Source organism: Diachasmimorpha longicaudata, chromosome 1, assembly GCF_034640455.1.
Source record: "Diachasmimorpha longicaudata isolate KC_UGA_2023 chromosome 1, iyDiaLong2, whole genome shotgun sequence".
In the NCBI taxonomy this organism is placed as follows: Eukaryota; Metazoa; Arthropoda; class Insecta; order Hymenoptera; family Braconidae; genus Diachasmimorpha; species Diachasmimorpha longicaudata.
The window spans coordinates 13,865,859-13,893,275 of NC_087225.1; the positions used below are offsets into that span (position 1 = coordinate 13,865,859).

General features: G+C 39.9%; 8 protein-coding genes across 19 annotated transcripts; 6 read left to right on the forward strand and 2 right to left on the reverse strand.

The window, feature by feature from the left end:
• The first annotated feature begins 636 nt into the window (after positions 1 to 636).
• On the forward strand, positions 637 to 4,152 carry Got1 (Glutamate oxaloacetate transaminase 1). The gene is made up of 7 exons (XM_064126955.1): positions 637 to 790; positions 1,006 to 1,122; positions 2,054 to 2,344; positions 2,419 to 2,675; positions 2,831 to 3,108; positions 3,220 to 3,362; positions 3,550 to 4,152. The coding sequence occupies exons 2-7, from the start codon at positions 1,011 to 1,013 to the stop codon at positions 3,702 to 3,704; spliced, it is 1,236 nt and encodes a 411-aa protein (XP_063983025.1). The 5' UTR covers positions 637 to 790; positions 1,006 to 1,010; the 3' UTR covers positions 3,705 to 4,152.
• Positions 3,746 to 5,313, reverse strand: LOC135165617 (small integral membrane protein 8). Its single transcript, XM_064127074.1, has 3 exons — positions 5,000 to 5,313; positions 4,646 to 4,792; positions 3,746 to 4,544 (listed from the first exon to the last, which is right to left on the reverse strand). The coding sequence occupies exons 2-3, from the start codon at positions 4,769 to 4,771 to the stop codon at positions 4,386 to 4,388; spliced, it is 285 nt and encodes a 94-aa protein (XP_063983144.1). The 5' UTR covers positions 4,772 to 4,792; positions 5,000 to 5,313; the 3' UTR covers positions 3,746 to 4,385.
• Positions 4,791 to 6,668, forward strand: LOC135165581 (bifunctional peptidase and (3S)-lysyl hydroxylase JMJD7). Of its 2 annotated transcripts, XM_064127022.1 has the most exons (6): positions 4,791 to 5,079; positions 5,146 to 5,277; positions 5,429 to 5,470; positions 5,564 to 5,914; positions 5,994 to 6,231; positions 6,358 to 6,668. In XM_064127022.1, the coding sequence occupies exons 2-6, from the start codon at positions 5,214 to 5,216 to the stop codon at positions 6,545 to 6,547; spliced, it is 885 nt and encodes a 294-aa protein (XP_063983092.1). In that variant the 5' UTR covers positions 4,791 to 5,079; positions 5,146 to 5,213; the 3' UTR covers positions 6,548 to 6,668. The 2 variants fall into 2 exon arrangements, with proteins under 2 accessions (XP_063983092.1, XP_063983082.1); XM_064127012.1 differs by having other exon boundaries at positions 5,429 to 5,914; positions 6,358 to 6,666.
• Positions 6,669 to 6,908: 240 nt separating this feature from the next.
• On the forward strand, positions 6,909 to 11,028 carry LOC135165560 (renin receptor). 3 transcript variants are annotated; one of them, XM_064126968.1, is made up of 8 exons: positions 6,909 to 7,088; positions 7,252 to 7,379; positions 7,649 to 7,879; positions 8,018 to 8,431; positions 8,627 to 8,683; positions 8,988 to 9,158; positions 9,665 to 9,773; positions 10,010 to 11,028. In XM_064126968.1, the coding sequence occupies exons 1-8, from the start codon at positions 7,046 to 7,048 to the stop codon at positions 10,087 to 10,089; spliced, it is 1,233 nt and encodes a 410-aa protein (XP_063983038.1). In that variant the 5' UTR covers positions 6,909 to 7,045; the 3' UTR covers positions 10,090 to 11,028. The 3 variants fall into 3 exon arrangements, with proteins under 3 accessions (XP_063983038.1, XP_063983047.1, XP_063983055.1); XM_064126977.1 differs by lacking the exon at positions 8,988 to 9,158 and having other exon boundaries at positions 6,910 to 7,088; XM_064126985.1 differs by lacking the exons at positions 8,627 to 8,683; positions 8,988 to 9,158 and having other exon boundaries at positions 6,911 to 7,088.
• On the forward strand, positions 10,877 to 13,864 carry LOC135165467 (uncharacterized). Of its 2 annotated transcripts, XM_064126801.1 has the most exons (7): positions 10,877 to 11,015; positions 11,110 to 11,342; positions 11,594 to 12,079; positions 12,156 to 12,279; positions 12,354 to 12,568; positions 12,654 to 12,804; positions 13,016 to 13,864. In XM_064126801.1, the coding sequence occupies exons 2-7, from the start codon at positions 11,118 to 11,120 to the stop codon at positions 13,687 to 13,689; spliced, it is 1,875 nt and encodes a 624-aa protein (XP_063982871.1). In that variant the 5' UTR covers positions 10,877 to 11,015; positions 11,110 to 11,117; the 3' UTR covers positions 13,690 to 13,864. The 2 variants fall into 2 exon arrangements, with proteins under 2 accessions (XP_063982871.1, XP_063982861.1); XM_064126791.1 differs by having other exon boundaries at positions 11,001 to 11,342.
• A 204-nt stretch (positions 13,865 to 14,068) lies between these two features.
• LOC135165503 (LIM and senescent cell antigen-like-containing domain protein 1) lies at positions 14,069 to 17,369 on the forward strand. Of its 6 annotated transcripts, none has more exons than XM_064126889.1 (8): positions 14,072 to 14,229; positions 14,449 to 14,558; positions 15,494 to 15,607; positions 15,737 to 15,849; positions 15,947 to 16,139; positions 16,248 to 16,389; positions 16,462 to 16,720; positions 16,860 to 17,369. In XM_064126889.1, exons 2-8 carry the CDS (start codon positions 14,551 to 14,553, stop codon positions 17,057 to 17,059), a joined length of 1,029 nt encoding a protein of 342 aa, XP_063982959.1. In that variant the 5' UTR covers positions 14,072 to 14,229; positions 14,449 to 14,550; the 3' UTR covers positions 17,060 to 17,369. The 6 variants fall into 6 exon arrangements, with proteins under 6 accessions (XP_063982977.1, XP_063982959.1, XP_063982940.1 ...); XM_064126870.1 differs by lacking the exon at positions 14,072 to 14,229 and adding an exon at positions 14,236 to 14,378; XM_064126897.1 differs by lacking the exon at positions 14,072 to 14,229 and adding an exon at positions 14,240 to 14,378 and having other exon boundaries at positions 14,452 to 14,558.
• Positions 17,370 to 17,838: 469 nt separating this feature from the next.
• Positions 17,839 to 24,671, forward strand: LOC135165455 (ATP-binding cassette sub-family C member 5-like). Of its 3 annotated transcripts, none has more exons than XM_064126767.1 (14): positions 17,839 to 18,323; positions 18,612 to 18,779; positions 18,868 to 19,029; positions 19,146 to 19,293; positions 19,728 to 20,549; positions 20,675 to 20,785; positions 20,863 to 21,555; positions 21,666 to 22,076; positions 22,155 to 22,253; positions 22,482 to 22,765; positions 22,975 to 23,383; positions 23,582 to 24,112; positions 24,312 to 24,455; positions 24,533 to 24,671. In XM_064126767.1, exons 2-14 carry the CDS (start codon positions 18,646 to 18,648, stop codon positions 24,617 to 24,619), a joined length of 4,035 nt encoding a protein of 1,344 aa, XP_063982837.1. In that variant the 5' UTR covers positions 17,839 to 18,323; positions 18,612 to 18,645; the 3' UTR covers positions 24,620 to 24,671. The 3 variants fall into 3 exon arrangements, with proteins under 3 accessions (XP_063982837.1, XP_063982828.1, XP_063982846.1); XM_064126758.1 differs by having other exon boundaries at positions 17,840 to 18,323; positions 18,645 to 18,779; XM_064126776.1 differs by lacking the exons at positions 17,839 to 18,323; positions 18,612 to 18,779 and having other exon boundaries at positions 18,890 to 19,029; positions 19,151 to 19,293.
• LOC135165490 (golgin-45) lies at positions 24,263 to 26,592 on the reverse strand. Its single transcript, XM_064126834.1, has 3 exons — positions 26,360 to 26,592; positions 25,503 to 26,256; positions 24,263 to 25,229 (listed from the first exon to the last, which is right to left on the reverse strand). The coding sequence occupies exons 1-3, from the start codon at positions 26,460 to 26,462 to the stop codon at positions 24,740 to 24,742; spliced, it is 1,347 nt and encodes a 448-aa protein (XP_063982904.1). The 5' UTR covers positions 26,463 to 26,592; the 3' UTR covers positions 24,263 to 24,739.
• Between the last annotated feature and the right edge of the window lie 825 nt (positions 26,593 to 27,417).

A 27,417-nucleotide genomic window follows, 5' to 3' on the forward strand; every position in this document is an offset into this window, starting at 1 on the left:
GATCGAATATTTCGATAAATCTACCGGTTTTTAATTCCAGGGAGTTCTCGGGAGGATGGCACTAATTTAACGTTTGATTTAACTCATTTTCTTCTTCTTCTTCGAAGCTTCATTCGTGTAATCAACGTATCCTCGTTGCGAAGCAGCAGTTAGCGAGATTCATATGATTTTAGAATGATGAGAGACCAGTGGCTACGACTGAATCTACATTGATGGGAATTTTTTTAATTTCAGGTGCTATTTTCTCATTTCTGTGACGAAAATTTGTTGGCATTCTTGAATCATTTCATTTTATAAAATAATATAAGGAATTCCAATTTTCCTAATGAACTTCTTCTCTTAATATTTTCTCTGCAAAGATGTCTCAAAATAAATTCACAACGCATTTTTTATTTACCTTTCCACGCCTTGCACAAAACATCATGAAGCTTCATAAATTTTAGTAACGTGGAAGACGTTAGGAAAATGAACTTTTTCAATTGTTAATCACAATTGGCGCCTTGTGGAGCACCGAAGATTGTGAATCCCCCTTTAGTGTGCCTGTCATGGCAGCGCCCACGTACAAACAAGAGGTAAAAAATAAAATCTGGCGCCTGAACAGCTGATGAACTGACTAGCGTTGTGATAATCGTTCATTTGTCACAAGGTTGTTCCAGTCCAACTATTTCCACTTGATGTTCCAGGAACCTGAGGTATCAAAGAGTCCATTGAATATCGAGTAGAGTGAGAATAAGAAAAACTCACTTTCACCTACAAAGATCGTTGCATTCTCCGCTGTGGGCAACACCATGTAAGTACAGATATAATAATTCTAATAATTCTAATTCATTACTCAAATCTAATTATTGAATTCTTGGGAGTACGTCTGTTCTTTCTAATGATCTTGAGGTCTGAGGTCTTCATTGTTTTGGGGAAGATATCAATGAAGTGAATCAAACACGAATCAAAAGACTGGAATATTTTTTCGTGAATGAAAATATGATTAAAAACACTACCAAATTTCAGCAAAAATGTCGACGAGATTCTCTGGAATTGAGATGGGTCCACCCATCGAAATTTTCGCCCTGAATAAAAAATTTCTGGACGATAACTTCGAGAAGAAAGTCAATCTAACAATCGGAGGTAAGTCTTTATTCATTTAGAAAATTACAAATGTTGCATTCGTCCTCATATATTTTACGGTAAATGTCCTTGGAGCAATTTCGCAATGAATAGGGAAACATAAAATAAATAAGAAGGGATGGAGATAAATTTAGTTGGAGGGAGGATTGAAAATTTGCCTCATTTACTTCCCCAGGTCAAAAATAAATCGAATTCCTAGATGAAATTGACCTTATTCAACACTTGATGAAAATAACGCTAGTGTGTTATGTAAATCACATGACCGATGATGCAATGGGGTTGCTCTAATAATCTCCAGCATGCTGAGCACAGTTGTACATATAGGCTGATTTTAATATTGTATTTGAAAAAAATGGTATTCTATATTGACGAGCAATTGTCAACAGAAAATTGATAAGGAATCTATTCTCTTCAATTGACGTTGCACTGGGATTGTTCTTATCTATCTTGAAGATAGATAATCGTTACGAGTGTTTTTAAAATTATTCATTGAAATTCGTGAGGAAGACTATTGAAAGAAAAAAATGCTATATCCACTAGGAAACCGTGGTTGATTTTTGCCAGGAACATTCAATCTAATGAAATAAAAACATCCGATTTTTCTATAAAAATATCGGGAATAAATTCCTGACAACGGCGTCCAAAAAAAAAATTTAATTCATTTCCAAAGTTAAGTCTGAACAGAATTGGTTATACAAGGAAATCAGCAACTTTTCTCCTTTTCCTAAATTGATTGTTAATGATCTCAATTCCATCGAATGATCATCCTCACGAACCAGTAACAAATCACGCCAGTGATGTACTAATTCGTCTCATTAGATCAATTACTGAATGGGTTGCATGATGATCCAGTAATAAATTAACAATAAGCAAAGAAAAATTCAAAGAGATGCAGATATGAAGACTGAGAACTTTGCTGTTTTGCATTCAGCATATCGCACAAACGAGGGAAAGCCCTGGGTTCTCCCAGTAGTGAAGAAAGTTGAGAGAAATCTCGCTGAAGATGCACTCCAGAATCACGAGTATCTTCCCGTCCTCGGTCTGGACGCATTCAGTCAGAGTGCTATTGAGATGCTCCTGGGCAAGAATTCTCAAGCGATCATCCAGGGGCGAGCCATAGGGGTCCAGTCCTTGTCAGGAACCGGAGCTCTCCGCGTCGGCGCCGAGTTTCTCTCCCGAATTCTCCGTTACGACACGTTTTACTACAGCAAGCCAACCTGGGGTAAGAAAAAAATTCACTATCAAGTGAAGCTGCTCCTGTAACAATGGAGAACGATGTGAACATTTGTTTTATAGAGAATCACAAGCTGATATTCACGAACGCTGGATTCAAGAAAGGCTGTGAGTACAGGTACTGGAATCCGGTGACCCGGAGTGTGGACATTGAGGGAATGCTCGAGGACCTCAGCAATGCCCCTGAGAATTCTGTGATTATTCTCCACGCTTGTGCTCACAATCCCACGGGGTGTGATCCGACTGCTGACCAATGGGAGAAAATCGCTGATGTTGTTCAGCGAAAAAAACTTTTTACGTTCTTCGACAGTGCTTATCAAGTAAGAAGTAGTTACGTCAGTACTTCAATACATCTTTTTTATCAAGTAAATTCAAGGCTTTAGAATTCATAATGAAAATGAATTCAGTTGGATTTCTATTAAATTTTTTGTGAATTTCTACGATACAAAATTTTTATAAATTTTTGTTCTGTTAGGGATTCGCAAGTGGTGATTTGGATCGTGATGCCTATGCAGTACGACTCTTTGTCGAACGTGGCATTGAGTTCCTGGGGGCCCAGAGCTTTGCCAAGAACTTCGGCCTCTACAATGAACGCGCTGGAAATTTGGCAGTAGTAATGAACAACGCGAAAGAGCTAGCTCAAGTCAAATCCCAATTGACTCTTATTGTTCGAGGAATGTACAGCAATCCACCTAATCATGGAGCACGAATTGTTGCTACTGTTCTGGGGAATGCAGATCTGTATGAAGAATGGTAATCAAATTATTCCGCCTCGATTCAATCTATCAATTAGTTTCTCCTCTTTATATCAATTTTGATTTCTAATTTTGTTTCGTTATGTATTTATTCCTTTTTGGGCCAAAGGAAAGATCATATTCGCACAATGGCAAATAGAATAATCAAGATGAGACAGGGATTATACGAGAGACTCATAAAACTTGGAACTCCAGGAACATGGGAGCACATTACGAAACAAATCGGAATGTTTTCATACACTGGATTGACAGGTAAATTTAGACGATAAATACGTGAATTTATTATGCATTTTTCAATCGTCAGAATGAGGAAGATTAATGGATTTTTTTTGTTTTACCTATTGTACTGAACTTTGCCTTTTTTAGTTTTCCCCACTATTATTATATTTTAAATGCGCCTAAGCTCTGTTCCAATGATTCAATCATTTTTATCCCTCAGAAATCCAAGTGGAACATCTGAGGAACCACTACCACATTTACATGGCCCGAAGTGGCCGCATAAACATGTGCGGACTCAACGATCACAATATAGATTACGTAGCAAATGCAATGCATGAAACCATCATCTCACTGCCAGACAATGAGAATAATTAATGACAATTTGCCGCGGGGGATCAATAATCCATAAGGCAGGGTCAAGATTAGGAAATTAATATATTTGTTGATTGCTATCTGTCCGAGAGAGATCATCGATTTTTAAAAATCTGAATTTCTTCAGAAAACGTATCACAATAATGAGTACAAAATGGTAAACATTGTTAGCAGATGTACTAACTCAGTAGAATGACCAATAATTTTACAAATGTGAATTAAACCTTGTAATACGTGTGCCAAAGAGAAATAGCATGTGAAGGCAATGTCAAATCACCAGTAATGAAATTTTTGTTTAGTCTGTCTGTGAATACTGGATATTGCATTTAGAAGAATGAACAAATTATCGATGACATTAGGATTGTACAATTAGTTCATAGGTGAATTGAATGTTTGACATGTTTATTTTGATGGAATATGTTACCATTGTAAAATAAAAATTTCGTTTAATGCTGTAATTTTTCAATTAAACCCTGTGAAACTCTATACCGATTTTTAACATCGTTTTGGGAGCAGAAATTAAATATTAATGAAGATTCATTTCATCTCAATTCACAACAATATACCAATTTCTTTCATACTATTCCATATTCTATTATACTTGATAAATTACAGAAATCTCAGACTTAACCTGTGATTCAATCAGCCGTATGTACACGTGAAAGTAGTGAGTCATTTGGTAATTCATGTATTCCATTTTGACTCTTTCTTTTTGAACGTTTCTTTGCCATCCGTTTCGAGAGCAGTGTAGAACCCCATGTCCTCATATTTCGATCGCATGTAAAGGATGTACCCAGAACATCCGGCGATTGCTGTCAGGCCCAATGCCATTATTACTATATTCTGAAAATTAAAGTTGACATTAACGATTTTTTCACTACAGTAACAATTTGTTTTTCGAATAAATAAATCACTTAAGCTGGTCCTTAGTGGATTGACATTACTGGTTTCACATAGAGTTCATAGTTGACAGCTCGAAAGAGCATCGTGCTCCTCAGGGAGCGGATGCCATCCCCGGGTGCAGCATTAGAACTTTTCTGGTTTGTCGAGGGGTCGACCTTATCAGTCATTCTGCCCGATTGAATTCAATTCTGAAAGGAAAATAATCTTATGTTAAGTTTACTTGAGGTTATGTGTTCATGGCAGAGTATGAAGTGCATAAAAAAGTCGAATAATTTCATTCTGGAGCTTTTTTTTAGTTCGACGCTCGTGACAACAGTTTATTGTTGCTTCTGAAATCTCAGCGAATTATGTCAGGATTGGGAATGAGCTCTGTGATGCGTAACGTAAATAAATACCTTGGGGGTAATTGGAGTTCATCCCACCATTGGAGCCACGTGGTGACAGCAAAATATATTTGTATGTGGATAGCTGAAAGGTGAGTGCCATTCGAAAACTGAACTCTTCACTTCACTCTCTATAAACTAATAGCAAATGTTAATAGATGAAAGGTTTTCTGTGTGATTGAGGAATATTCATCGCAATCCGGAAAGTTAGGACTCGATTACTAAAATGGAGCGCACGTCCAAGGATCTTGTCGACAATTACTGTCGAGTTATATCCCAGGAGGCTAGAGGTTTGCTACATCAATAACATGAAGGAGCTCTTCAAGATAATAGACTGAAGAACGATTTGAATTACTGATCGATTTTTTTTATTCAAGAATGTCAATACATTGTTGGCACAATTGCACCTGAATTCATAAAAATAATAAAAATATTCCACAGAGCTCTATCTCAAAGAAGAAATCGACACAATAGACGCTAAAAGTGAGTCATTAAGCCCTCTCCATTTCCACCAAAAATACCTATCAAAGAATCTACCCTTATTGATAAAGAATGGAGTGTCAAACTGGCCGGCAGTGGGCAAGTGGGGCATTGATCACTTCCGGAGGAAAATACCGGAGAAAAGGATATCAGTGGCAGTCACTCCAAATGGATATGCCGATGCAGTTGCCACCAATGAAGAAGACAACAGAGAGTATTTTGTCATGCCTGAGGAGAGGGAAATGACGATGTCGGAGTTTCTTGATACCTTGACAACCCCTAGGGACGACGCAGTACTCTACATTCAGAAACAAAACTCCAATTTTCAAGAGGAGTTTCATGAGCTTTGGAGGGACGTTGAGGAACCCAAGTGGATTTCTGAGGCTTTTGGAAAGCAGCCCGATGCCATAAATTTCTGGATGGGAGATCAACGAGCTGTGACGTCCAGTAAATAGTAGAAAATGACGTTTTTTATTGCCTATGAAATTTTCAAACTTGCACTGTATAAATTTGATGTTATTTTCAGTGCATAAAGATCCGTATGAGAATATTTACTGCGTCGTCTCGGGAGAGAAGGAGTTTATTTTACATCCGCCCACCGATCTACCCTGGATTCCATACGGAAAGTATCCCTCGGGCATTTACCGAAGGGCGGAAACCTCTTGGAAAATAGAACCACTTCGCCAAAACCCCTCACAGGTCTCCGAGGAGGGAGAATTATTACCATGGATCGCCGTTGATCCCCTGAAACCTGATTACACGAGGTAGTGTTTGTTTCAGAGAATTTTTCTGAAGATTGAAATTCATTCAATCACATTATTTTACTATTATATAATTAATTATCAATTCTTATTAGTCATAGATATTAATTATATACATATTATGAATAGATATCCGATGTACGAAAATGCAACTACGATAAAAGTATCAGTTCAAGCCGGTGATATCCTGTACCTCCCCTCGCTCTGGTTCCACCACGTTCAACAGTCTCAAGCCTGCATAGCAATAAACTTCTGGTACGATATGGAGTATGACATCAAATATGTATATTTCAAGGGTCTAGAAATGCTCACGCAATGAATTAGCATTATCTAGTTAATCAGAGAATTAATAAGGCAATTAATTGAAAAGAGAATTGATAACTGGTTTTACCTATTCGATGTAAGAAACAAATAAATAACTAAATAATGGAAAGGCGTTATACATTATTTGGCATCATGGATGTTAAAAAAATATTGTTTCATTATCCATGTACCTGTAATAGAAAAAATAGTATCATTAAAAATCCAAAAATCATGACAGTATAAATCACATGGCAGAGTAATGAAAAAAGTATGACAAAATGAAATGAAATGATATCAAATAGTGTCAGTGTCTTTTTCAAACATCGTCCGCCATACCAGTTTTACCCGCCTCCTAAACCTCGTGATTACGCCTCTACCGTCGTTATCGGGCACTAACTCACGTCATATGATCGGCTCGGTGGTTTCAGAATTCGGGAATCACTGGGTTAGAATAGAATCCTGAGATAAAATTCTTTATTCAAGTGAATTCCTTCGTCTTTACATCAGTGAAAAAATGTTAAAAGTCATATTCCTGGCGGCGTTTGCCGTTGGCACAGGTGAGTTCCCAACAATGTAGGTTAATACTCCATGACTTGAACTCCTTTTTACTGCAGAATCTCCTCATCCAGTTTTGGAGGAGTGGGTGTGGCGATAATAATTAGTTTATTGTCTAGTTATTGATGAATATTGTTGACCGATTGTTCTTGGAATGATCTACAGTTCTGGCCGATGGAGAGCTCATCATCCTCAATAATCCTGGTAGTGTTCATTTCGAAGGGTCGCAGGCCACAAACCAGAGCTTTCTGAAGGAAGTTTTCACTGTTGTTCTTGGATATACTCCCAAATTGGTAAATAAAACTCAAAAATGATTATCAGGAAAGAATGCATAGAACAGATATTCTTAATTCTTCCATATGTCCTCATCCAACGATGTAATTTGCATGAATCACATTTCATTTTAAAGTCTATGAACAAACCTTTCAAACGAGAACAAAAATTGTGGATTTCACTCTACTAATCCTGAAATATTGAGGACTAAAGATCATGTTTACTTTCCTCTCATTCAATGTTTCTCTAATGCAATTAGTTCAATTGTCTCCCATGTTTTTTCGTGTAGACGCAACCATGGGATGGAGTCGAAATCAGAGATCCTTTTCTACTGCCAGAGGCCCTCGTGAGCATTGTCATCGAGGGAGTGGAATCTGTCAAATCACCTAGAGGCAAACATTTTCCTCTGAATGTCGACGAAGTGGAGGAAGTCACGTGGCAGGCTGTCTCTCGTCGTCTGGAGGAAAGGGATACCAATAACACTCTTGTTAGGATCCGTGTTGGCGATGGCCTTGATGCTGTGAGTATTTAGCAATTAACTCCAGATACACAGAAAAGCATTGCAGAATTGATGTTGAGTCATCTCCCTGGATTGAAGATCCTATTCAATTAATTTTCTAATCATTAGTGTTTTTGTTTCTATGCTTCTGTCTGACAGTTGGGTCAATCTGCTCTTGGGGAGCTCAAGCCAAACTCCGTGGATCCTGCCTCTCTGAAGCACCTCAGCCTGAACAATGAGGAAGATCAGAAATTCATTGAAGAGCTCCAGCTGCTCCGAGCAATCGCCCAGAAGATTCCCTCGACTGTGACAGCCAATTCAAAGCCAGACGTTTACTGGTTCGTCGTTTCTGGACTGCGACCAGTGATGGACTTGCATGGGAAAGACTCAGAGGCCACCAAGGAGGCCCTCAAGCTTCTCAATGATGCTGTCAATGACCTCTCCAACGCCTTCACCGATATCTATAACGGACAGGTGGTCGTCGCACTCTTCACCAACGACGCCAATAAGCTACGTAATACCCGATCTGTGGAGTCACCACGTGTACGAAGGGAAGAGAAGGCAGGAGAACTCGTAAGTTCGAAAAATTATTTCTTGTTTTGCAAATATATTTTTACTTTATTCCTTGCAAATGATCGGGGAGTCCAGGCATTTATCAGAATTCGCCCGTCATTTGGAAGGAGTGATTCTAAGAATAAGTAGAAGTAAGGTATACTAATTATAATTAAAATTAATTGCACTTCCGCCAACTCTTGAAAAAATCGATAGGAAACTTTTGACGCAGCTGCCCAAAACTCCAGCGATAATTTGAACACAATTGAAAAGGTACATTAATAAAGCAACGTAATGAAGAAACGTGGATGAAAAAATTCAATTGAAACTTTAGCATATTACTAAAGAAAAAAAAGTTCACATAGAATTTGTTGGAAAATTCTACTGTCTCTCTACTGGAATTTTTGAAATTTCATTTTTGAATTTTCTCATACTCAAAATGTTTAGTCTAAAAAGCCAGCGAACTAGTTGAAGTGCTGCATGTTCGAACTGCACCAAGTTTACCTAGTAACGCCCCTGTTGAGGTCGAAACATGTACATAAATCGTCCCGTTACTCCTCGAAAAAAAATTTTATAGAGCATACAAAAGCTGGCGACTGATACCGAGGGGCTCGTTGAGCAAATCGTCGATGCATTGGAAACAACGACCCAAGACTCTGAGAAATCGACCACAGAGTCTGATTTGGAAGAGCGGAAAGACGACATTGACTCGATGCATAGTAGTGAAAATGATTATGATCCTGGAAAGGTATCGTGCGATGACGACAATATCCCATCATTTAATTTCAATATTTATTGATTTGGTGGAGATTATGGTAATCCTGTCATGGCGTTACTAGTTTATTTTACAAAATGCACTTTTGTCGTCCCGCTTCTAAATATATTCCGTTGCTCGATTATTTAGGATTTTATTTATTTATCTAGGTAATTGGATGCTAATTTGAGTTTCCCATTTATTTCACCGATTTCATCTAGAGATATGAATCATTTGAATTGAATACCAAAAGTGATCATGATTCACATACTGAGAAAAATGGTTTTATTTGATTCAAGTAATCTATCTCTGAGTATAGTACAATATTTTATGGACTTATTAATCTATTTTGTTTAGTAAGTTGTTAATGAACGAGAGGAGATGAGTACAAAAGAATATCCACGACGTCATTTGGGACGCTTTTGGAATCCTCTCCTTCGTGCATTTGATTTCCTGACCGTCATTGGTTATAAACTACTCTTACGTAATTTTACTTGCAGCCAATTACGTTGAGACTCTCCAAAAGATACTCAGCTAATTATCCTGTCATTTTCAACATCTTCCTGTGGTTCGGCATTGTTTTCTTCTTTTCTCTTCTCGCTATTTGCAGTAAGTAAAATATTTGAGAAATTATCGTATTCCTAATAAGTAAATGGACTTCACTTGAATTCAATTGAACAAATTACCAATTCTTTTATCTTATCAGTCGTGAACTAAGAAAGGAAATTTACAATTTTTGCCGTAAATTCTGGATTTTTTAATGATTAAAAATACGTAATTTTACTTTCTTATTTATTAAAAACTAATTAGTTTTGATTTATTCTGGGAATTAATTTTTTTTGTAGTTGCCATTGCTGGAATGGATCCAGGCCGTGACTCCATCATATACAGAATGACTTCCAATAGAATGAAGAAAGATAATTAGACTCTAAGTTATCCTCAAACCATTAAATTTATCACCTGACAGGCTACAATGTCATGAAGACCTCGCAGTCGCCTGCGTGTTTCTGAAAAAAAAACATATGTTTCGTGTGAAGCACAATTGCGCCTAAATGCGTTGCCGTTGTAAATTCAGTATAGAATATTTTATCGTGTAAATTACCCTGTAGAAACATAAGTTAGCTAATCAGTCGATTGATTTAAAGATCATATCCTGTGGAGGAGAGGGTCCTGTGCATTCCTTCATACAAATTGATTATAGAAAACTAAGAATGAATAGAAGTGAAAGGTAAAACAGTGACGACTCGCTCACATACATGGCGGAAATTAACTAAACAATTTAAGGTGAATTATGTTATTGTTAATTAATAAACGAGGAAACAATAATTTGTTAGTGGAGGCGTGAACTGAAAAATAAATAGATTTTTTGTTGAATATGGAAAAATCTCGTTGTGGATGAAATTAAAAGACGTTTTATGACGGATGTATTTAATTGTTTCCGTTGTGGAATTTTTTTGCTAACGAGTAGATTTAGGAACGAATCCCGAAAAACATTTATCATACAGCATTTCATCAGCTACAAAAAATCTGTTCTAACATGTTCTCCAAAAATCCCTCAGTTTCAAGATAAATCGGGATAAACGTGTTATCTTTTCACTTCACACCTTCTTTAATGGATTACTTAGAGCTGTAAATTTAATTACTACTTAGAATGTTTACCATCGACTTAAGAACATAGATAGAAAGATATGCATATACGTGTGTCTAGTGATGTGAAATCGTGATTGAGTGTAAAAATTACTGTATCAATCTGATAATATAGATTACGTTACTCTGAAGGTGAAGTCGCCCAGTCATCGGTGAAATTCCTTCCTCGACACTTGATGCTGTAACAGAATGAATAAACTCGTGGTACTGTTGTTAATTATTTTTCGATTGGACTCAACAGTGTCTGTTGAATCTGTTCATTTGGAGAAAATACAAAGTTTTTATGTGAACTACTCAGACCCGGTCATGGTTGGTGGTGAGAAGCATGAATGTTATCGGGAGTGCAGAACCGGAGAGCACAGAGAGTGTTATTATACATTTCTGGTGAGTCAGTACACTGCCATGAGCTATACTTGTGGAAATTGTCCTGTCAAATTGGAGGATTGTTATGCCGAGGGGTGCATCACTGGTGGAGGAAATACCAGACCTGTGGCTGTTGTTAATCACATGGTGCCGGGACCCAGCATTCAGGCAAGATGAATTGAGGACTCAGTAGTAATAGGATAAGTTGGAGTGTTGGAAGAGTTTAAACAATATTTTTTTATTCTCAAAGATTTCCCAGGATATCCCCGATCCCTTTGTGGAATTGTTCGTGTGCTGTCTTGAATTGTCGGTCTGTTATTTAGACCAGTAATTGATTACCCTTATGTTAAAATTGCATCAGATAATTATGAGAGAAGCTTCTCGAATAAATTATTCATATATAACTCCGCCTCACTCAGGTCTGTGAAGATGATACAATTCGTGTTCACGTGATCAACGGATTTTCCAGTGAATCAACATCGATTCACTGGCATGGATTACATCAAGTTGGCACTCAGTTAATGGACGGAACTCCCTACATCACGCAGTGCCCTATTCTTCCAGGGAACGAATTCATTTACAGATTTAAGGCCTCACCCGCTGGGACTCATATCTGGCACGCCCACGTCGCCTTCCAAGACTCCGATGGGCTCTACAGCAGTTTGATCGTGAGAAAGCCCAATGATCCCTTGCAGAAGTACTACGATTTTGATCTAGCTGAACATGTGATGGTCATCTGGCACTGGTTCGACACTGCAACAGCTTTTCGATTGAAAACTGCTCTCGATACGTTTGGCAGTGTTCATGGGTATGGACTTACTGTCAATGGTCGTGGAGCTCACGTCAAATTTTCAGAATCTGGGAAAGCACACTGGACTCCTAGGGAGACATTTCATGTTGATGGCGTGAGTCGGGACATTGTTTGTATATTATAACTTCCTGTGGTTATAAACATAACGACCATGGATATTTCGAATTTAGGGGAAACGATACAGGTTCAGGGTCATTTTTAATACCGCTATTTACTGTCCAGTGCAAGTAGCGATTGATGATCATAAAATGCTGATTGTTGGGTCGGAGACTGGAATTTTTGATCCAGTAGAAGGTATCCTCATATATAATATTATCTAGTATTGAATATTTTGAAATTGTGGATTCATTAGAATCTGCTTCTTCCAGTCGATACAATGATTCTGAATGGTGGGGAACGATACGATTTTGTTTTAATAACCGACAAACCCCCCGGTAATTACTGGATAAGATATAGAGCTCTGGGAGATTGCCACAAAGACGATGTGCATGTCGCCGAGGCTGCAATCCTCCACTACAACGAAGTCCCACAAGGGGAACCGACAGGGTCGGTTCAGTATGAGGATAATTACAGATCTGGAGTCGTAAGAAATTAAAAAAAAACCTGTCTCCTTGTTGATTTTCTTCATTTAGTTATATTGAAATGTAAGCGAATGTCAACCTTTTCAGCTATTCAATCCACTCTCAATCTCAACGGAAAGCTACGAGAATAATTCGTTGATTCGAGTCGTCGACCTCAATAATTCTGCGCCTACTCCCCCCGAGCTATTCGATACTCCGAATCACACGTTTTATTTCAAATTCTCTTTCAACACTTACGGTAATTGTAAAAACAATCATTGAACTGTCTCCCGCTGGCAGTTACTATTAATTAATTAAAGTTATGAATTTCAAAAATATTTTCTCTATTAATACCTGTTAGAAATTAACTGGAATTCTTTTCCATTGCAATTGTTTATTAAAATTACCAGGTTTTTTTCATTGGAGCTGATCAGTGGTGAACTGAGTTGACCAATCAATCTCGTTTATAGAATCTCACTTCGACCCTGGTCCGTACCCTCAGATCAACGACCTGAGCTTCGAAAATCCCTCAACACCCTTTCTTTCTCAACGTGAAGACCTCACGCAGTCGATGTACTGCACTCCCAGAGACCTCAGCAGTCAGCATTGCCACTCTGGGTACTGCAGGTGTCCCCTGATCTACCCGATCGAGCATAACGCCCTCGTGGAGATGGTCTTCGTGGACGAGAGCGACAATCGAGATCAGGATCACCCAATGCATCTCCATGGCCACGATTTTTACGTCGTCGCAATGGAGAACGTGGGAGACAACGTCTCCTTGGAGGCTGTCAGGCGCCGCAATGAGCTGGGGGAAATCCCCAAGAAATTCAATAATTCAGTTCTTAAGGACGGTGTCAGTGTACCAGTCAAGGGTTACGCTGTCATAAGATTTTTCGCTTCAAACCCCGGGTACTGGCTGTTCCACTGTCATCTTGTCAACCACATGGAGATGGGAATGACATTTGCCATCAAAGTTGGGGAACATTCGGATATGCCAAGGACTCCTAGGAATTTCCCAAGATGTGGGCATTTTATTCTCGAAGAAGATGTTGACGACTCACGTGCGACTGGTGTCAAGTGTTTGTCGAAGCCATTATCATTACTTTTAATTATTTTCTTTCTCTATGAATTTACTTTGATATGAATTTGTGACCGAAGAGGGGCACTAGGCTATACGAATATGTTTAATAGAAAAATCCAGCTCTTTTATTTTATTTTATATAGAATTTTTATGCGCGGAATCCTCATTATTTACCAGAATAAAAAAAATGTCTTTGATTTTAGCCTTCAGCAATAAAGAAATTTTATAGATAACTCCAGTTCCCTGTTGGAATGAATTATTTCGTAGTGCAAACTACCAGAAGTCGAGAAATTCTCTAATAAAAAACGACCTAAGGAAATCCCCGTTTGAACTGGAATTGTTTCTAAAAAGGGCAGACGCTGCTCGGAGTCTCGTGATTGGTCGTTTCTGGCTGAAGCCTCGGTCCACCTACACCCCAATGTCCCCAAGTATGTGTAATGCATGCATATTGACCCAACCAACTCAATTCGTGATTTTTGACTCGTGTTGGTGCATCAGTTCCTTAATTTTGGGGTTATAAACATAATCGTCGGACCTCCGGACGATGCAAAGGATCTAAAAATACTTGAAGCCAGTCTTATCCACCAAGCAGCCATAAACAAGGTAAAAATTAGGACACCCTCTCGAGTAATAAACAATCGATCACACCCTGTTGATCTTCTCCTGAAAACCTCCAACTCAATTTCTCTCATCAATTCACATCTCCGTAAATGCAAACTCAAGGCTATTACGTGGGCGATGAGTAAAACAGGGTGGGTACATTGCAGTGAACAACTTCATTCAGTACTGCATTATTCAGTTTCACAGACGTTCTAATTCCAGAAGTATAAACAACAATTCAACAAATAAATCAGCAATTACTCGACAGCCCAGCTAGTGACAAAAGATCTTCCATCAAATAACTGTCTTTATTTTTCATCAAGAATGCCAGGGTAAGCGGTTTCTATTTTTAGAACTGACACTCTTCCTCATTCATGGATTAAAAATGTTTAATAAAATCACAAAACGAGTTTTTATCCATCGCTTGGCGTTCGTTTGACGCAGCGGACTTATTGCACTGATGTTAAATGTTCAGGGAATGCCACTGATCGTGAGCTTCAGTAGAAATGACTTGTTTTATTGTGTTATCCACCTGCAAACATCACACACCCACGTGACGTGAAATCATTCCTAGGGAGATAACTTATCACTCCATATGCGGAGCCTCAGCCTTATTCGTAGTTGTGAAGAGTTGGGTTTTGTTGGAAAATTTTGACTTTGTTATGTTTCACAGTTTTCATGAGTTCATTTTGAGATTTTATTGAGAGTCTTGATGATTGGAGTGTTTCAGAGTAGATTTGATATAAATTTGTGGTTTGTTAGAAATGAGTTCTGAATGGGTTTGTAGAGTTGATTCTGAAATAGTTGCATTCAAGCAGGAAACCCAGCCATTTGAGCTCACTGATGCATATTACCAGTGTCACAATTGATAATATTTATTACTTCATATTAATTCATATTGATTAATTGGTTAAAATACGAGTGACTGTTAAAATGGCAGAGACTCCATTGAAATTTCCCACATCTCTGTCCCTCCTCTCCCTGGAGAACAGTGATCTTTACCACCGACGAATGACATCTCGTCGAAATTCTATTGAGGCAGATAATTCAGCAGAAATTATTCAGAGAATTGATTACGAAGAGCTTGCGGAATGGAAAAACCCAGAGGCTCCAAAGCTACCTGCCAGGAATCCACCCTTTTCCTATAATGATTATAACGGTTCCGAGGATTCAGTTGGTCGATCTAAGAAGGACACGACTCGGTAGAATATTTTTGAAATTATGTGTTCATATTTTATGGTAATCAAGGAATTTCGGGTGTTTCCAGAATCACAGGGATGTCGCTGGACAATATGTTCTGCTCCAGGTGTCGGGAGGGCTTCGAGGCACACGAGAAAATTGTCAATTCTCATGGGGAATTATGGCATCCCCAGTGCTTTGTGTGAGTATTTGTGAAAATATTTTTAAAATCATCAGAAGCTTGCAATAAAACCGTGCAGTTCCCATAAAAATAATAATAATGATCATTAACAGTCTGCTCCAATTAATATCTTTTGTTTTTCAATTTAAGGTGTGCCCAGTGCTTCCGTCCATTCCCCGAGGGGATTTTCTATGAATTTGAGGGTAGAAAATACTGCGAACATGATTTTCATGTTTTGTTTGCGCCCTGCTGCGGTCGATGTGGTAAATTAACCAAAATAATACATCATTCATTCAAAATTCAAAAATTAAGATGTCTAAAATTGCAAATAACTTAATGATTACACTCATCTGTACTCAGGCGAATTTGTCATTGGTCGCGTCATAAAGGCGATGAATGCAAACTGGCATCCTGGATGTTTCCGATGCGAGGAGTGTGACCTCGAACTAGCTGATGCTGGATTTATTAAGTGCCAAGGGAGAGCTCTCTGCCACACTTGTAATGCCCGAGTCAAGGCTGGAGCACTTGGGAAACACATTTGTCATCAGTGCCAGTACGTTTTCCAAAATTTATCCTGGAGATCAACAGATCTTGAGTCTTAATAACCACAAGATTAAGGACGTTGTATAGATTATCATAATGATTGATTTTTTAACTACAGTGGAGTCATCGATGACAAGCCACTTCGATTCCGAGGAGAAGTCTACCATCCCTATCACTTTAACTGCACCGCCTGCCAGGTGGAACTCAATTCTGATGCCAGAGAAGTCCGCTCAAGAGCTGGATATGCAGCTAATGAAATGGTAGCAAAGCACACGCTGAAAGACCGCATTATAAATTTTCTACATTTATAAATCTTTCTTTTGGTTTTTTAGAATGAATTGTACTGCCTTCGATGCCATGACAAAATGGGAATTCCAATCTGTGGAGCTTGTCGACGTCCTATCGAGGAGCGAGTAGTGACTGCTTTGGGAAAACACTGGCATGTCGAGCATTTCGTCTGTGCCAAGTGCGAGAAACCGTTCTTGGGACATCGTCACTACGAAAAGAAGGGTTTAGCCTATTGTGAGACCCATTATCACCAGTTATTCGGAAATCTCTGCTTCGTTTGTAATCAAGTTATTGCTGGAGATGGTAAATACCAATTTAATCGCTTCTTAGACATAAAATCAACATAAAAGATTTCAACCTGCAATCATTTGGAAAAAATATCTAGGGAAATTTTTTAACGAAAAGAACTTATGGAAAAATCTTTGTTCTTTTTTTTTTATAGTTTTTACTGCTCTCAACAAAGCCTGGTGTGTTCACCACTTCGCCTGTGCCTTCTGCGACCAAAAAATGAACCAGAAGACAAAGTTCTTTGAGTTTGATCTGCGTCCAGCTTGCAAAAAGTGCTACGACAAATTCCCTCAGGAATTGAAGAAACGTATGCGTCGCATGTACGACCTCAACCCCAAGAGAATACCTGCATAAGTAATCTCATCTTGCCAAAGGGGCAAAACCAACAGTGTCTCGAATCTAACAATCTTAATACTTGTAACCAAAGTAATTTTGCGGATTTTATCGCCAATTTTCTAACATTCTTTTCTCTTTTTTGCATCGACATTTCAAAGTTGATAGAATATCTTCCATTTTTTAAGGCAATTAGTTTTAAGTGCCTTGAGAAGCCGATTTTTATGACAATTTTAATAATCCTTATTTACAAGATTGAATAAAAAATATATATTTGAAACTATTCACAAAATGAAGCTGGGACATAATTATACTCATGTTAACCAATTAAGACTTCGTGAAATATTTATTATGAGTTTTTTTACCAGAATCTATTTTTCCTTGCAATTTATTCTGAAAAATCTTCGGATCAAATTTTGAAAGTTCTCGCCAACTACCTTGAAAACTCGACCGATTCCCATTTGTTTTCTTCCACAATATTGATTTGGAAATCATCTATCTGAATAAAAACAATTCTTTACCAATTCATATAAAGTTAATGTATTGATGGCGATAAAAAATGAGACATCACTCAATGACATGCTCATTATCATTCAACACCCCGTCGAATGATCGTTGTCCCGTGCTTTTGATTGTCTCAATGAGAACCGATTTTTCTAAAACGATTTCTGCTAATCATCTGCGGAGTTTTGCTTCACAGGAAGTGCAATTCAATTTTGCAGCGTTAATCTGTAAATTAAAAAAAATTATGGAACGTTCCGCTGAAGATAGTCTTTAAGTCTCCAGTCCAGTCTCAACTCTGCACAACTGATTTGATAAAAATTCAATGAAACTTTCATGCGTATAGTTTGCGCGATGATCGTTAGCGTCTCACTCCAGATAAAGTGGGGCAAAGAGGTAGGTCATTTTTCGAGATAACAGACAGCCGACGAACTAGAGCCAAGACAGTGCTATCAGTATGCGTCAGTAGCTTCCCAGCAATGGTATATTCGACTCTGCGATTTTTTTCGTGATCATGACATCGATGGACAAAATTCATGTCACTGAACTAATAAAGTGTTTCATCAGCCATTGGTGCGACGAAATTCGGAGGGAATTAGTATATTTTATCTGATAACCAGCCGGCTGATATCTGACTGAAGTGGTCTGATAACGTATCGAAACCCCGGCGAAGAAAGATTGGGAATCGGAGTTTCTGACGAATAAATTATAAATAGATTTTTTTTTCGCTGCCAATGTCGGAGTCTCGGGGGTACACTCTGGTTGATGGATCTGTCAGTACCAGGTAATTCATCATTTCAGCGGTAAAATAACAAAATTTCTATGGCTGCTGCCTAAAATTCTTACTTTTCCACACGATTCAGTGTGCATCTAGTAAATTTAGGGTGAGTAAAGCTTTCCAGTTGGCCTTGACTTTTACGCACTCTGTAAACAACAACAATTACATCCACTTGCGTTCCGAATAGTGATCTCGGGAAGTCCTACAAAAAATAAAAAGCACCACCGGGGCATACGAAAAGGAGAGCTTTACGCACTCATAACACACTATACTATCTCTCATGAATGAATGTAGTTTTTCTTAGTTTTTATTCATTTTTCGGGGAAGTATGGAGGCTGGGAGCCAGGGACAACTGCTGTCGAGGGGCAAAATGGAGAAATACAGTTCTACTTATGTACCTCATGATCGATTGTCTAGGTATACTACAGCGATTTCCAATTTAATTCCTGTGAGATTCAAAAGGTAATAAAAGTAATTGAAAAGAATATATCTAAATCTGAATTAAAAATTAATTCAGATTATTTAGATTTCAAAACATTGTTTCTTTAAGAGTCCCAGGTTCAGAAATTCCTGTAGACAAAATTGGACTCTTCTCAAGCGTATCCTTCAACTGGCTGAACGAGTACATTTCCGCAGGATACAAAAAGAGAATAGGAGAGAAACCACTCCCCACCATATCTCTCCAGGAGTCCTGTCAAGTTAACGGACCAAGGTGCTTAAAAATTCATGAAAATATCAATAAGGAAAAATATAAATAATAATTTAAATTTAAAAAACGGAATTGAAATCGGAAATCTGTAATCATCAATCGAAATCGTTAATTCATAGAATAGACTCTCTGTGGCATAATGACATTGTTAAGAGAGGACAGTCAGGGGCCTCAGTCCCCAGCATCGCCTGGCAGTTTGTGAAGACTCGAGTGCTTGTTTCTTCTCTGATCCATCTCGTGGGAATGGTCATCGCTCTCTGCAGTCCTGTAAGTAAAATCAGGTCTCTAATAATGGGAGAAATTTTTTCTGTTGAACGATTTCCATCAGAGAAATGTACTCCGTTGTTTACCCGATAGAAAACAAAGAGAAATTAATGACAATCGGTTCAGTCAGTCTATATTGGAGTTATCTTGTCAATTGTAAGATTGTGAGACAAAATCGAACTTTATCCTTATCGGACTCCTCGTTAGTCGCAAAAATTGATCTCATTTTTCCTGAATTCCCTCATTTGCGAGATAACGAACAAGAAAATTCTACAAATAAATCTAGCGTTTCGATAGATGATTAAATTGAGTGGCTACCGGATTCGAAAATTTCACGTCATGATTTTTTAACATAGAAATTATTTCGTATCCTTCCTCATATTTTATTCGGATTATATGGACATTTTGTAAAATCTTTTTTTTCATATTTTACACAGATCATAGTCCTCCAGAGGATAATATCCTCCACCGAGGATCGTCTTCAAGTATCGCCCGCCCCCTCGCCCCCAAGAAATTCATCCCCTTCCCTCGACCCTTCTTCGCCCCCGAACACGTCGAGATCAATCGAGATCTCGGAGAACTTCGAGCGCATAATTTTCATGGACAACGTCATAATTTCCACCCATGTCATCCTCCTCATCGCCCTCGAGACGATCTCCTATTTTTTTATCGCCTGGAGTGCAGCGATGAACCTCAGGACAGCAACGAGACTGCGATCAGCTTGTTTAGCACTAGCTTACAGAAAACTCCTGAGGTCATCAGTGAGATACACAGCTCCAGTACACCAGACCCTGACATACTTCGTCCCCGACAGTAATACTCTCTGCGAACTGATCAGCAACGGTCCCCTGATCTTCTCAGGGCCGCTGATCCTCCTCCTCTCGTCGCTATTCATCTGGCATTCAATGGGGCACTGGGCTCTCATTGGCATCGCTGTCCTGATCATCCTGTACTTCGGACTGATCCTGAGCGCCTACTTGACGAAGGTCTTTGCCACCAGAGCCATGCAGTTCTCCCTGCGGCGTATCGGTTTGCTGCAGGAGTTTATCGAGAAAATTTGCGTTGCAAAAATCGCAAAGTACGACGTACGCTTTGTCGCAGGTATTCGGACAATCAGGGAGATGGAGCTGAAGGAGATGAAACTGGGGGCGTTGAGCGAGGGTTGGAGCCTCTGCATGGTGCATGTGATTCCAATCGTCACTGTCAGCGCCATGACCATGGCTTATTTGATCACTCATAACTACATCGTCTCGGCGACGGTAAGATCCTTTCCATTTACTGGCTTTTTTAAATTCAAGATCTGAAGTTCTGAATCTTATATCGACCAATTCTATCTCACTATCTTCCTCAAGATAAATTAAAGGTCAATTGCTTTTCCTTTCAGTACATTCCGTGTCTCGTTCTCATCCTGCTGAACCTGAAGTACTGTGTGAGAAGCAGCTGGCTCGCGATGAGCAGTATCTCAAGAGGTGTGGCATCTCTGAACAAGCTCAAGGTAAGTAAAATTACTTTGAAAAACCTTAATCTCATATTTGTGAAAATTTTATTACCGTAAAATTCCTTTGCCTCCAGGCAATCTTGATCTTGCAAGAGACAAATCGTTTCACGGACAAGCCCATCGACCGGAACCTCGCGATTGCCATAAACGGAGGTAACTTTACCTGGTCTCAAGATAACTCCCCCGTTGACAGGATAATCAGAAGCTCCTCACAATTTATCTTGGACGAGACGCCCACGCAGATGACGAATCTCTCGCCCTCTCACACCCTGACAGACGTGAATTTTTACGCGCCGAAAGGGCGCCTCATCGGTGTCTGCGGCTCCTCCAAGAGTGGGAAGAGTTCTCTTCTCCTGGCGATTATGGGACAGCTGCATCATGCTGGTGGACATGTAGCCATCGATGGGAGTTGCTCGTACGTTCCGGATGAGGCCGGTCTCTTCGAGGGCACTGTCAAGGAGAACATCACCCTCGGAGATGCCTTCGACGCCTCCTGGTATTACAAGACGATTCAAGCCTGCCGACTGAATGAAGACGTGAACTCATTGCCGGGGAGTGATGACACTGACGTGACAACTGTTGAGTTGACCACCTGCCAGAGGCAGAAGATCGCATTGGCCAGGGCGGTTTACAGCAATAGAGATATTAATTTGCTGGATAATCCTCTAGGGGATGTGGAGAGGGCCGAGGGGAACGAGATCTTCGAGAAGGCCATTGTCCAGATGCTGGGGGAGAAATGTGTGATTCTAGTCTCGGATAAGATTCCTGTAAGTCACTGTGATTGGTCCTTACCCAAAACCTTTAAGTAATTAATTTTAAATTCCGTAAAGAAATGATAAATAAAAATTTTGAATGTTTGTTTAACTCATCGTTTCAGTTTTTAAACAGATGTGATACAATTTACGTAATGAAAGAGGGAAAAATAGTGGAGCAGGGGAGTCACGACGAGCTCCTCCAGTGGAACAGTGAGTACACTGACCTGATCAAGACCTTTGGCAGGAGGCAAGATGGAGTCATCAGGAAAGAACCTAGTGAGACGGTCAGAAGGAGGCACTCATCCCTTCAACCTAGTCTTTCAGATAGTATTCTTGATATCTCGACACAGATAGACAGAGATTCCGACGAGGACGGAAACACGAGGATGGACCGATTGAGGTCGGAGCTGAAGTACAAAGATTACATCAACGGGGACAGGGGCTGGTGGCATGGCGCGATCGTCTGTGCTCTCTCGTTACTTTACTCGATTCCCATCGCTGCTGCTCCCCTAGTTTTTACGTACATTGCTCAGGTAATAGATAAAAACGTTATTTTGTGGTAATAGAAATTTCAAAAACAAAATAATTAATTATCCACTTTTTTTTCGTAGAAAATGTTGACCAGCACCACAATGATAGCAGTGATCCTCGCATTTATGGTTGGGTTCATAATTTTCTGGGGCTTAATTCTAATGATCATTTATAATGAGGTAATGAAGGCTTTTGATTATCGATTTTCGTCGAGAATGAGTACTTGAAGGAATAGTTACTATTTTTTCTTAGTGATTGCATGTAATTTCTCCTCGCATGTAATGACTCCTCGAACAGAAAATGAAGCTTTACCAAGTTTTATTTCAACAGACTTTTTTCCCAGACAGAAATCTGGCTGCGGATCAATTTTTTGAAGTTTGTTCTTTTGAAAGAAGTACTGGTTTCAGGACGTGTTCACTTCAGCGAGGAATATTCAGGAGCTCTGGCTCCAAAGGATCTACAGGGCCCAAATCTCCATTTTTTCGACCGTGTCTTCGATAATTCTCCTGAACATTTTCAGTCTGAACCTTCAGGAGGTGGATTACATGCTGCCAAGGCTGAAAATCACGGCACTAATGCACGTTGGAATTAGTTTCTTCAGTGTAATCATTCTTGGGATACTTTCCCCCTGGTTGTTATTTCCTATGACAATCTTTTTATCGGCTATTTTCGCGTATAATTTTTATATCAGGTAAGAGGCCAGAGAAGAATAGAAAGATTTGTGTCCAACAAGTTAGACCAAAAGTTAGTTCTGTTCCTGATGAATTTATTTGAAATTCATTATCTTGACTAAAATTTTATTGACTATTGCAATGGAACTCATTTTAGAAGCAATTATCTCAACGGTTCTATAATTTTTTTCACCACGTAAAATCGAAAATCACTGTTTATTTCGTCTAGAGGACTTCTGTTGGCCCTCTACGAGTTAAAAATCCACTCAGTAATCCCAATATACACGCACACGATCCACACCATCCGCGAGAGAGCTGTAATCCAGGCATATCGAAAAGAGCGAGAGTTTTCGAAAAAATTCTACAAATACTCGAACGCCAACCTGGTGTATGACTTTTTGCTGGACGCCCTGAAACTCTGGGTGGAATTCAGAATAAAATTCTTTTCTCTCCTCGCCCTGACCATCATCATGACCATCTGTGCCTCACTGAGTGCCATCAATGTACGGTACGAGGTCCTGGGGTTAGCTTTCATCTGTACTCTCCAACTCACCCAGAGTGTTATCCACTTGACTGGGGCTGTGATGAGTGGTAACGGGAGTCTTCTGACCATTGGAGTTGTTGACAAATACATTATGGTAGGAAATGGAAATTTTTAACTTCTATCGAGTTTGAGTTTGTCAGGAAAATTGAAAGATTGATGCTTAAATACTTTGAATCGAAATTAAAGAAAATTATTGTCAGGAAAAAATAGTAGAATTTGATTTTTTATTTTGTAAATTCAAATAATGCAGTGGAGCAGGAAAACTAGGTTTTAATTCACCATTTCCGTTCAGAACATTCCCCAGGAGAAAACGGAAGGCGATAACATCCGGAAGCAGTGGCCAGCGGTTCCCGACATTCACTTCCAGGACGTACTCCTGAGCACCAATTCACCGATCGAGCAAGAACCTCTGAATTTTTCAATTTACGCAGGGCAGAAAGTGGCCTTTCGAGGACTCGATCCAGAGTTGCAACGGGATCTGATCAAGTGTTTACTCCAGATCATTGAAGTCTTTGCGGGTAATATTATCATCGGATCCCGGAAGATCTTCGACATCAGCATCGAAGTCCTGCGCGACCACGTTGATTACATTCCGAAAGTTCCAGTTCTATTCGATGGAACTGTGCGGTACAATGTGGACCCCCATCGCCGCCACAGCGAAAAGACTGTTGTCAAAGTCCTCCAGAAGATGTTACTGTGGGAGAAGATAGCTAAGTTGGAGTTCCGACTGGACAACGACACCAGCAATATCTTCAGCGTGATGGAGAAAAAGCTTCTGCTGCTGGCGAGAATTTATTTGAAATCAATAGCCTTCAGTAAACACGTGAGTCTCCGGCTATTGAATTTCATTAAATCGAACATTCATTACTGAATTATTTCCATAGAAAATTTGTCAATCCCATTTGGGACGTCCCCACTCCCACACGAACTTAATATTATTAGCTTAAATGAATCTGCAAATGAAGCCAACATCAATTATTCAAAAATATAATTTATTCCTTCATAATTTTATAATTTTCCAGATAATTATCATCGAGGAATTGGATCAGGACGCTGAGGTACTGGATGGCCTGTTCCAGGATGCACTGAAGGAATTCACTGTTATCGTGCTCTCTACGAAATCCAGTTGGAACGCTCAACGTGTGATAAGACTCAACGACCACAAAGTAACTCACCCAATTAACAGAGCTTAAAAAATTGAGCTTTCCGAAAAATCCTCAAGCCTCAAAAAATTGTTTTCCAGATGAAAAAAATAGCGACGACAGCCCCGTCATCACCAACTACTCCCACTTTATTACCAGTATCAAAAAATATTGAGACCAGTTTCTAGCTACCTTCATGAACACACAGTGACAATAAATCAGAGGACTTATCAATTCCTAATCCTCCCTGAGTCCCTCCGTTGCATTATGAAGTGGAATGTACAGTCCCCTCAGGTCGCAGCCCACCATCATACTTGCTTCACTTCGCCACTGCAATGGGGGCAGCAAGCCATGGCCTCAGGCCCCTTCGCCATGAACATTTGACCACCAACAGCTACAGCAGCACCCATCACCGCACTGCAAGCCACATCAGCCCTTGTCATCATCAGATTGGGGTTCATCAACAGTTGCTCTGCCTTCTTCTCCCCAGGAGTCGTCATTTCTAGACCTGTGATCCCCACCTCTTTCCTCAGCTTGCTGTTATCAACTCCACTGAGTAGCTGCACCTTGAGGATTTCAGCAACGTGACAGCACCCATCAGCGAGGTCGATTATGTTGGAGCTGGGAAGCTCATGCCTCCTAAATGTCATCGTCCCCACTGGGTCGAAATTCTCTCTTAGAATGCAAAGGGTCTTGTATGTCCTCAACGCGGTCTCTCTCACTTTGCTCCTCTCCTCGAGGAGACGTTTGATACTCTCCTGCAAATCCGTCGTTCGCTGAGATAAACCAGCCTTCCACCTGAAAAAGACGAATATTTCAGTTATTGTTTGTGTAAAATTGATTATATTATGAATCTAATTGCAAAGATTAATGAAAATAATTCATGTGATATATTTGGCATTAGACGGTTTTTATGTTTTCACGACTTTTTATGAACAAATTAAGCTTAGTGTCTTTGTTAATTATATATTGTTCTATCGAATTTTCTCATACGTAACTCCAAATCCTTCCCTATCCCAAAAAAAATATTCTCTCTCTCAATCCCCACAAACCCCAGTTCCATCAACCTACCTAGCAAGTTCCTCCACCATGAGACTGCTAGCCAAAAACTTGCTTCTCCAAACTTCGCACTGACCAGCCAACCACTCCGTCTGCTCCTGATGAGTGCTCAAATGCTGGGCAGAATTCAACAGAGCTCTCGCCAGCTGTAATTTATCCTCAGTGAGAAGGTGCACACGTGTCTGCAGGTCCTCGCCAACAGCTGCCACCAACAGATTCTTCAGTTCCCCATTCACCTGTGCCTGGAACTTGAGCTGATTCTCCAACTGGGCGTTCTCGTCCCTGAGATTCTTGAGCTCTTGTTCGTAGGACTTCTTCTCGAGCTCCCACTCCTTCAGCTCGATCTCCTCCTTGCTCTGTGGCTTCTCGAACTTCAACTCGTTCTTCTCCATTTCTATCGACTTATGGATCGACACCTGAGCCACCATCTCGTTGATGTCCAGGTTGTTCTTCGTTCCCCTCTTCTTCTTCTGAATGGGGATTATGGGGTTCACAGCTGCCTTGTACGGCTCGTAGGGAATAAATTTGGGTTCTTTACACTTCAACGTGTGCAGGAGCTTCTCTTTTTTGGAATGAGTGATGTTTCGTGGCGTCAGGTTGACGATGGTCCCAGTTGGAGTCACGGGGGGCAGGCAGGGGGACTGGTTGAGGTTCGTTGGGTGATAGATCAAGGTATCACGGAGGTTTGTCTTCCTTGTCTCCAGTTTTGGTGGAGTGTTCTCCATACCGTCACCCTGGGTGCGACCAGGGACTGCCATCGACAGCACTGAATGTCCGAACGAATACACATATTATTTTCACAAGAGAATTTGCTGTTGTCACAGTTGTTATCAGTGAAATGGGGGCGAAGGCAAGGGGAGGTGTGTTACCTGTTGATTGACTGGTGATACTGGTGGCACTGGATTTTCGAGAGGCAGTGAAGGTGCCTGGCAGAATGACTGTTGGCTTTGGCTCTGGTCGTGGGGGGTCCATTCTTGGGGTCTGTTTGGTACTGTCAACTGGTAGAGGGTGGACGAAAAATTATGGGGGAGGCTCACTTGGATTTGATATGGGACAAGAATCAGCACTAGAGAATGACAACATGGGGGACTAGCCTTGACTGAGTGAGGGCGCTCACGTCGCCAGATGGCGCGAAATTTTCAATTGATTTGATTTCTTCACTTGGGTAAGGCTGACGAAAAACTCGCATTTCTCCTTGAGACTTGCCTTGCAGTTGTCACGAGTTTGAATCCAGTGTTTTGCAGAATAATTTACCTTTCTTCTGCAGCAAATTTGATTGAGAATGTACTTAGTCATCAATGCTGCTAAATAGTCAACAATTTCGTATTAATTTTCGGAGAAACCCAACGGAAGTTTGGGATGAAGTTATCAGGTTTTTCTCAATCAAAGTAAGAGTAAAAAAATTGTTTTCCTCTTGACGTGCCATCGAGAAAAAACTTGTGTCAACGATCGATGAAGACTGTTCCTTGTGTAATTAATGCTAATGATGAGGCATGCGTGAGTACCGCCGTCGTGTACCGCGTAGGCGTTGAAAAATAGTGGGGCGCAATGATGCGCGGAGCGGCCACTCCGGAGCGCTCCCCTTTCACGAGGCGCCCATGAGCTGCAAGGAGTCTGTTCAGTTAAACCGTTCTCTTATATTATCTATCAACGGTGTATATACGTTATGAACAAACTGAGAGAGTTTCGCACTTCGTTTATGCTCTCCTGTACCAGGGGGTCCCCGAGAACTGGCCTGCCCCACGGTCGTTCGCCTACGTTGTTGCTGCGCGTAGAAAAAAAATTATAAGTAGATCGTGTACAAGAGGCGGCAGACAACTTGCTGTCTAATGTACGTGAAAAACTACTATAAAATTTTTTTGTTAGAAATGAAAAAAAAAATATTTTATAAGTTTGACTGAAGAATTTGAGTTTGTTTCGAGAATTC

Bases quoted from the DNA above. Each gene is read 5' to 3' on its own strand.
- Got1 (XM_064126955.1), top strand. From the start codon at position 1,011: ATGTCGACGAGATTCTCTGGAATTGAGATGGGTCCACCCATCGAAATT. The intron at 1,123-2,053 runs GTAAGTCTTTAT...TTTTGCATTCAG, and splicing joins AGTCAATCTAACAATCGGAG to CATATCGCACAAACGAGGGA. The intron at 3,363-3,549 runs GTAAATTTAGAC...TTTATCCCTCAG, and splicing joins TTCATACACTGGATTGACAG to AAATCCAAGTGGAACATCTG.
- LOC135165617 (XM_064127074.1), bottom strand. From the start codon at position 4,771: ATGACTGATAAGGTCGACCCCTCGACAAACCAGAAAAGTTCTAATGCT. The intron at 4,545-4,645 runs GTAATGTCAATC...TTTAATTTTCAG, and splicing joins ATGAACTCTATGTGAAACCA to AATATAGTAATAATGGCATT.
- LOC135165581 (XM_064127012.1), top strand. From the start codon at position 5,214: ATGGAGCGCACGTCCAAGGATCTTGTCGACAATTACTGTCGAGTTATA. The intron at 5,278-5,428 runs GTTTGCTACATC...AATATTCCACAG, and splicing joins TATATCCCAGGAGGCTAGAG to AGCTCTATCTCAAAGAAGAA. The intron at 5,915-5,993 runs GTAAATAGTAGA...TGTTATTTTCAG, and splicing joins TCAACGAGCTGTGACGTCCA to TGCATAAAGATCCGTATGAG.
- LOC135165560 (XM_064126968.1), top strand. From the start codon at position 7,046: ATGTTAAAAGTCATATTCCTGGCGGCGTTTGCCGTTGGCACAG. The intron at 7,380-7,648 runs GTAAATAAAACT...TTTTTCGTGTAG, and splicing joins TTGGATATACTCCCAAATTG to ACGCAACCATGGGATGGAGT. The intron at 8,432-8,626 runs GTAAGTTCGAAA...AAAAATCGATAG, and splicing joins AAGAGAAGGCAGGAGAACTC to GAAACTTTTGACGCAGCTGC.
- LOC135165467 (XM_064126791.1), top strand. From the start codon at position 11,001: ATGAATAAACTCGTGGTACTGTTGTTAATTATTTTTCGATTGGACTCA. The intron at 11,343-11,593 runs GCAAGATGAATT...CGCCTCACTCAG, and splicing joins TGCCGGGACCCAGCATTCAG to GTCTGTGAAGATGATACAAT. The intron at 12,805-13,015 runs GTAATTGTAAAA...TCTCGTTTATAG, and splicing joins ATTCTCTTTCAACACTTACG to AATCTCACTTCGACCCTGGT.
- LOC135165503 (XM_064126862.1), top strand. From the start codon at position 15,160: ATGGCAGAGACTCCATTGAAATTTCCCACATCTCTGTCCCTCCTCTCC. The intron at 15,429-15,493 runs GTAGAATATTTT...GGGTGTTTCCAG, and splicing joins TCTAAGAAGGACACGACTCG to AATCACAGGGATGTCGCTGG. The intron at 15,608-15,736 runs GTGAGTATTTGT...TTTCAATTTAAG, and splicing joins TGGCATCCCCAGTGCTTTGT to GTGTGCCCAGTGCTTCCGTC.
- LOC135165455 (XM_064126758.1), top strand. From the start codon at position 18,274: ATGTCGGAGTCTCGGGGGTACACTCTGGTTGATGGATCTGTCAGTACC. The intron at 19,294-19,727 runs GTAAGTAAAATC...TATTTTACACAG, and splicing joins TCATCGCTCTCTGCAGTCCT to ATCATAGTCCTCCAGAGGAT. The intron at 21,556-21,665 runs GTAAGTCACTGT...TCATCGTTTCAG, and splicing joins TAGTCTCGGATAAGATTCCT to TTTTTAAACAGATGTGATAC.
- LOC135165490 (XM_064126834.1), bottom strand. From the start codon at position 26,462: ATGGACCCCCCACGACCAGAGCCAAAGCCAACAGTCATTCTGCCAGGC. The intron at 26,257-26,359 runs GTAACACACCTC...TCGGACATTCAG, and splicing joins TATCACCAGTCAATCAACAG to TGCTGTCGATGGCAGTCCCT. The intron at 25,230-25,502 runs GTAGGTTGATGG...CGTCTTTTTCAG, and splicing joins ATGGTGGAGGAACTTGCTAG to GTGGAAGGCTGGTTTATCTC.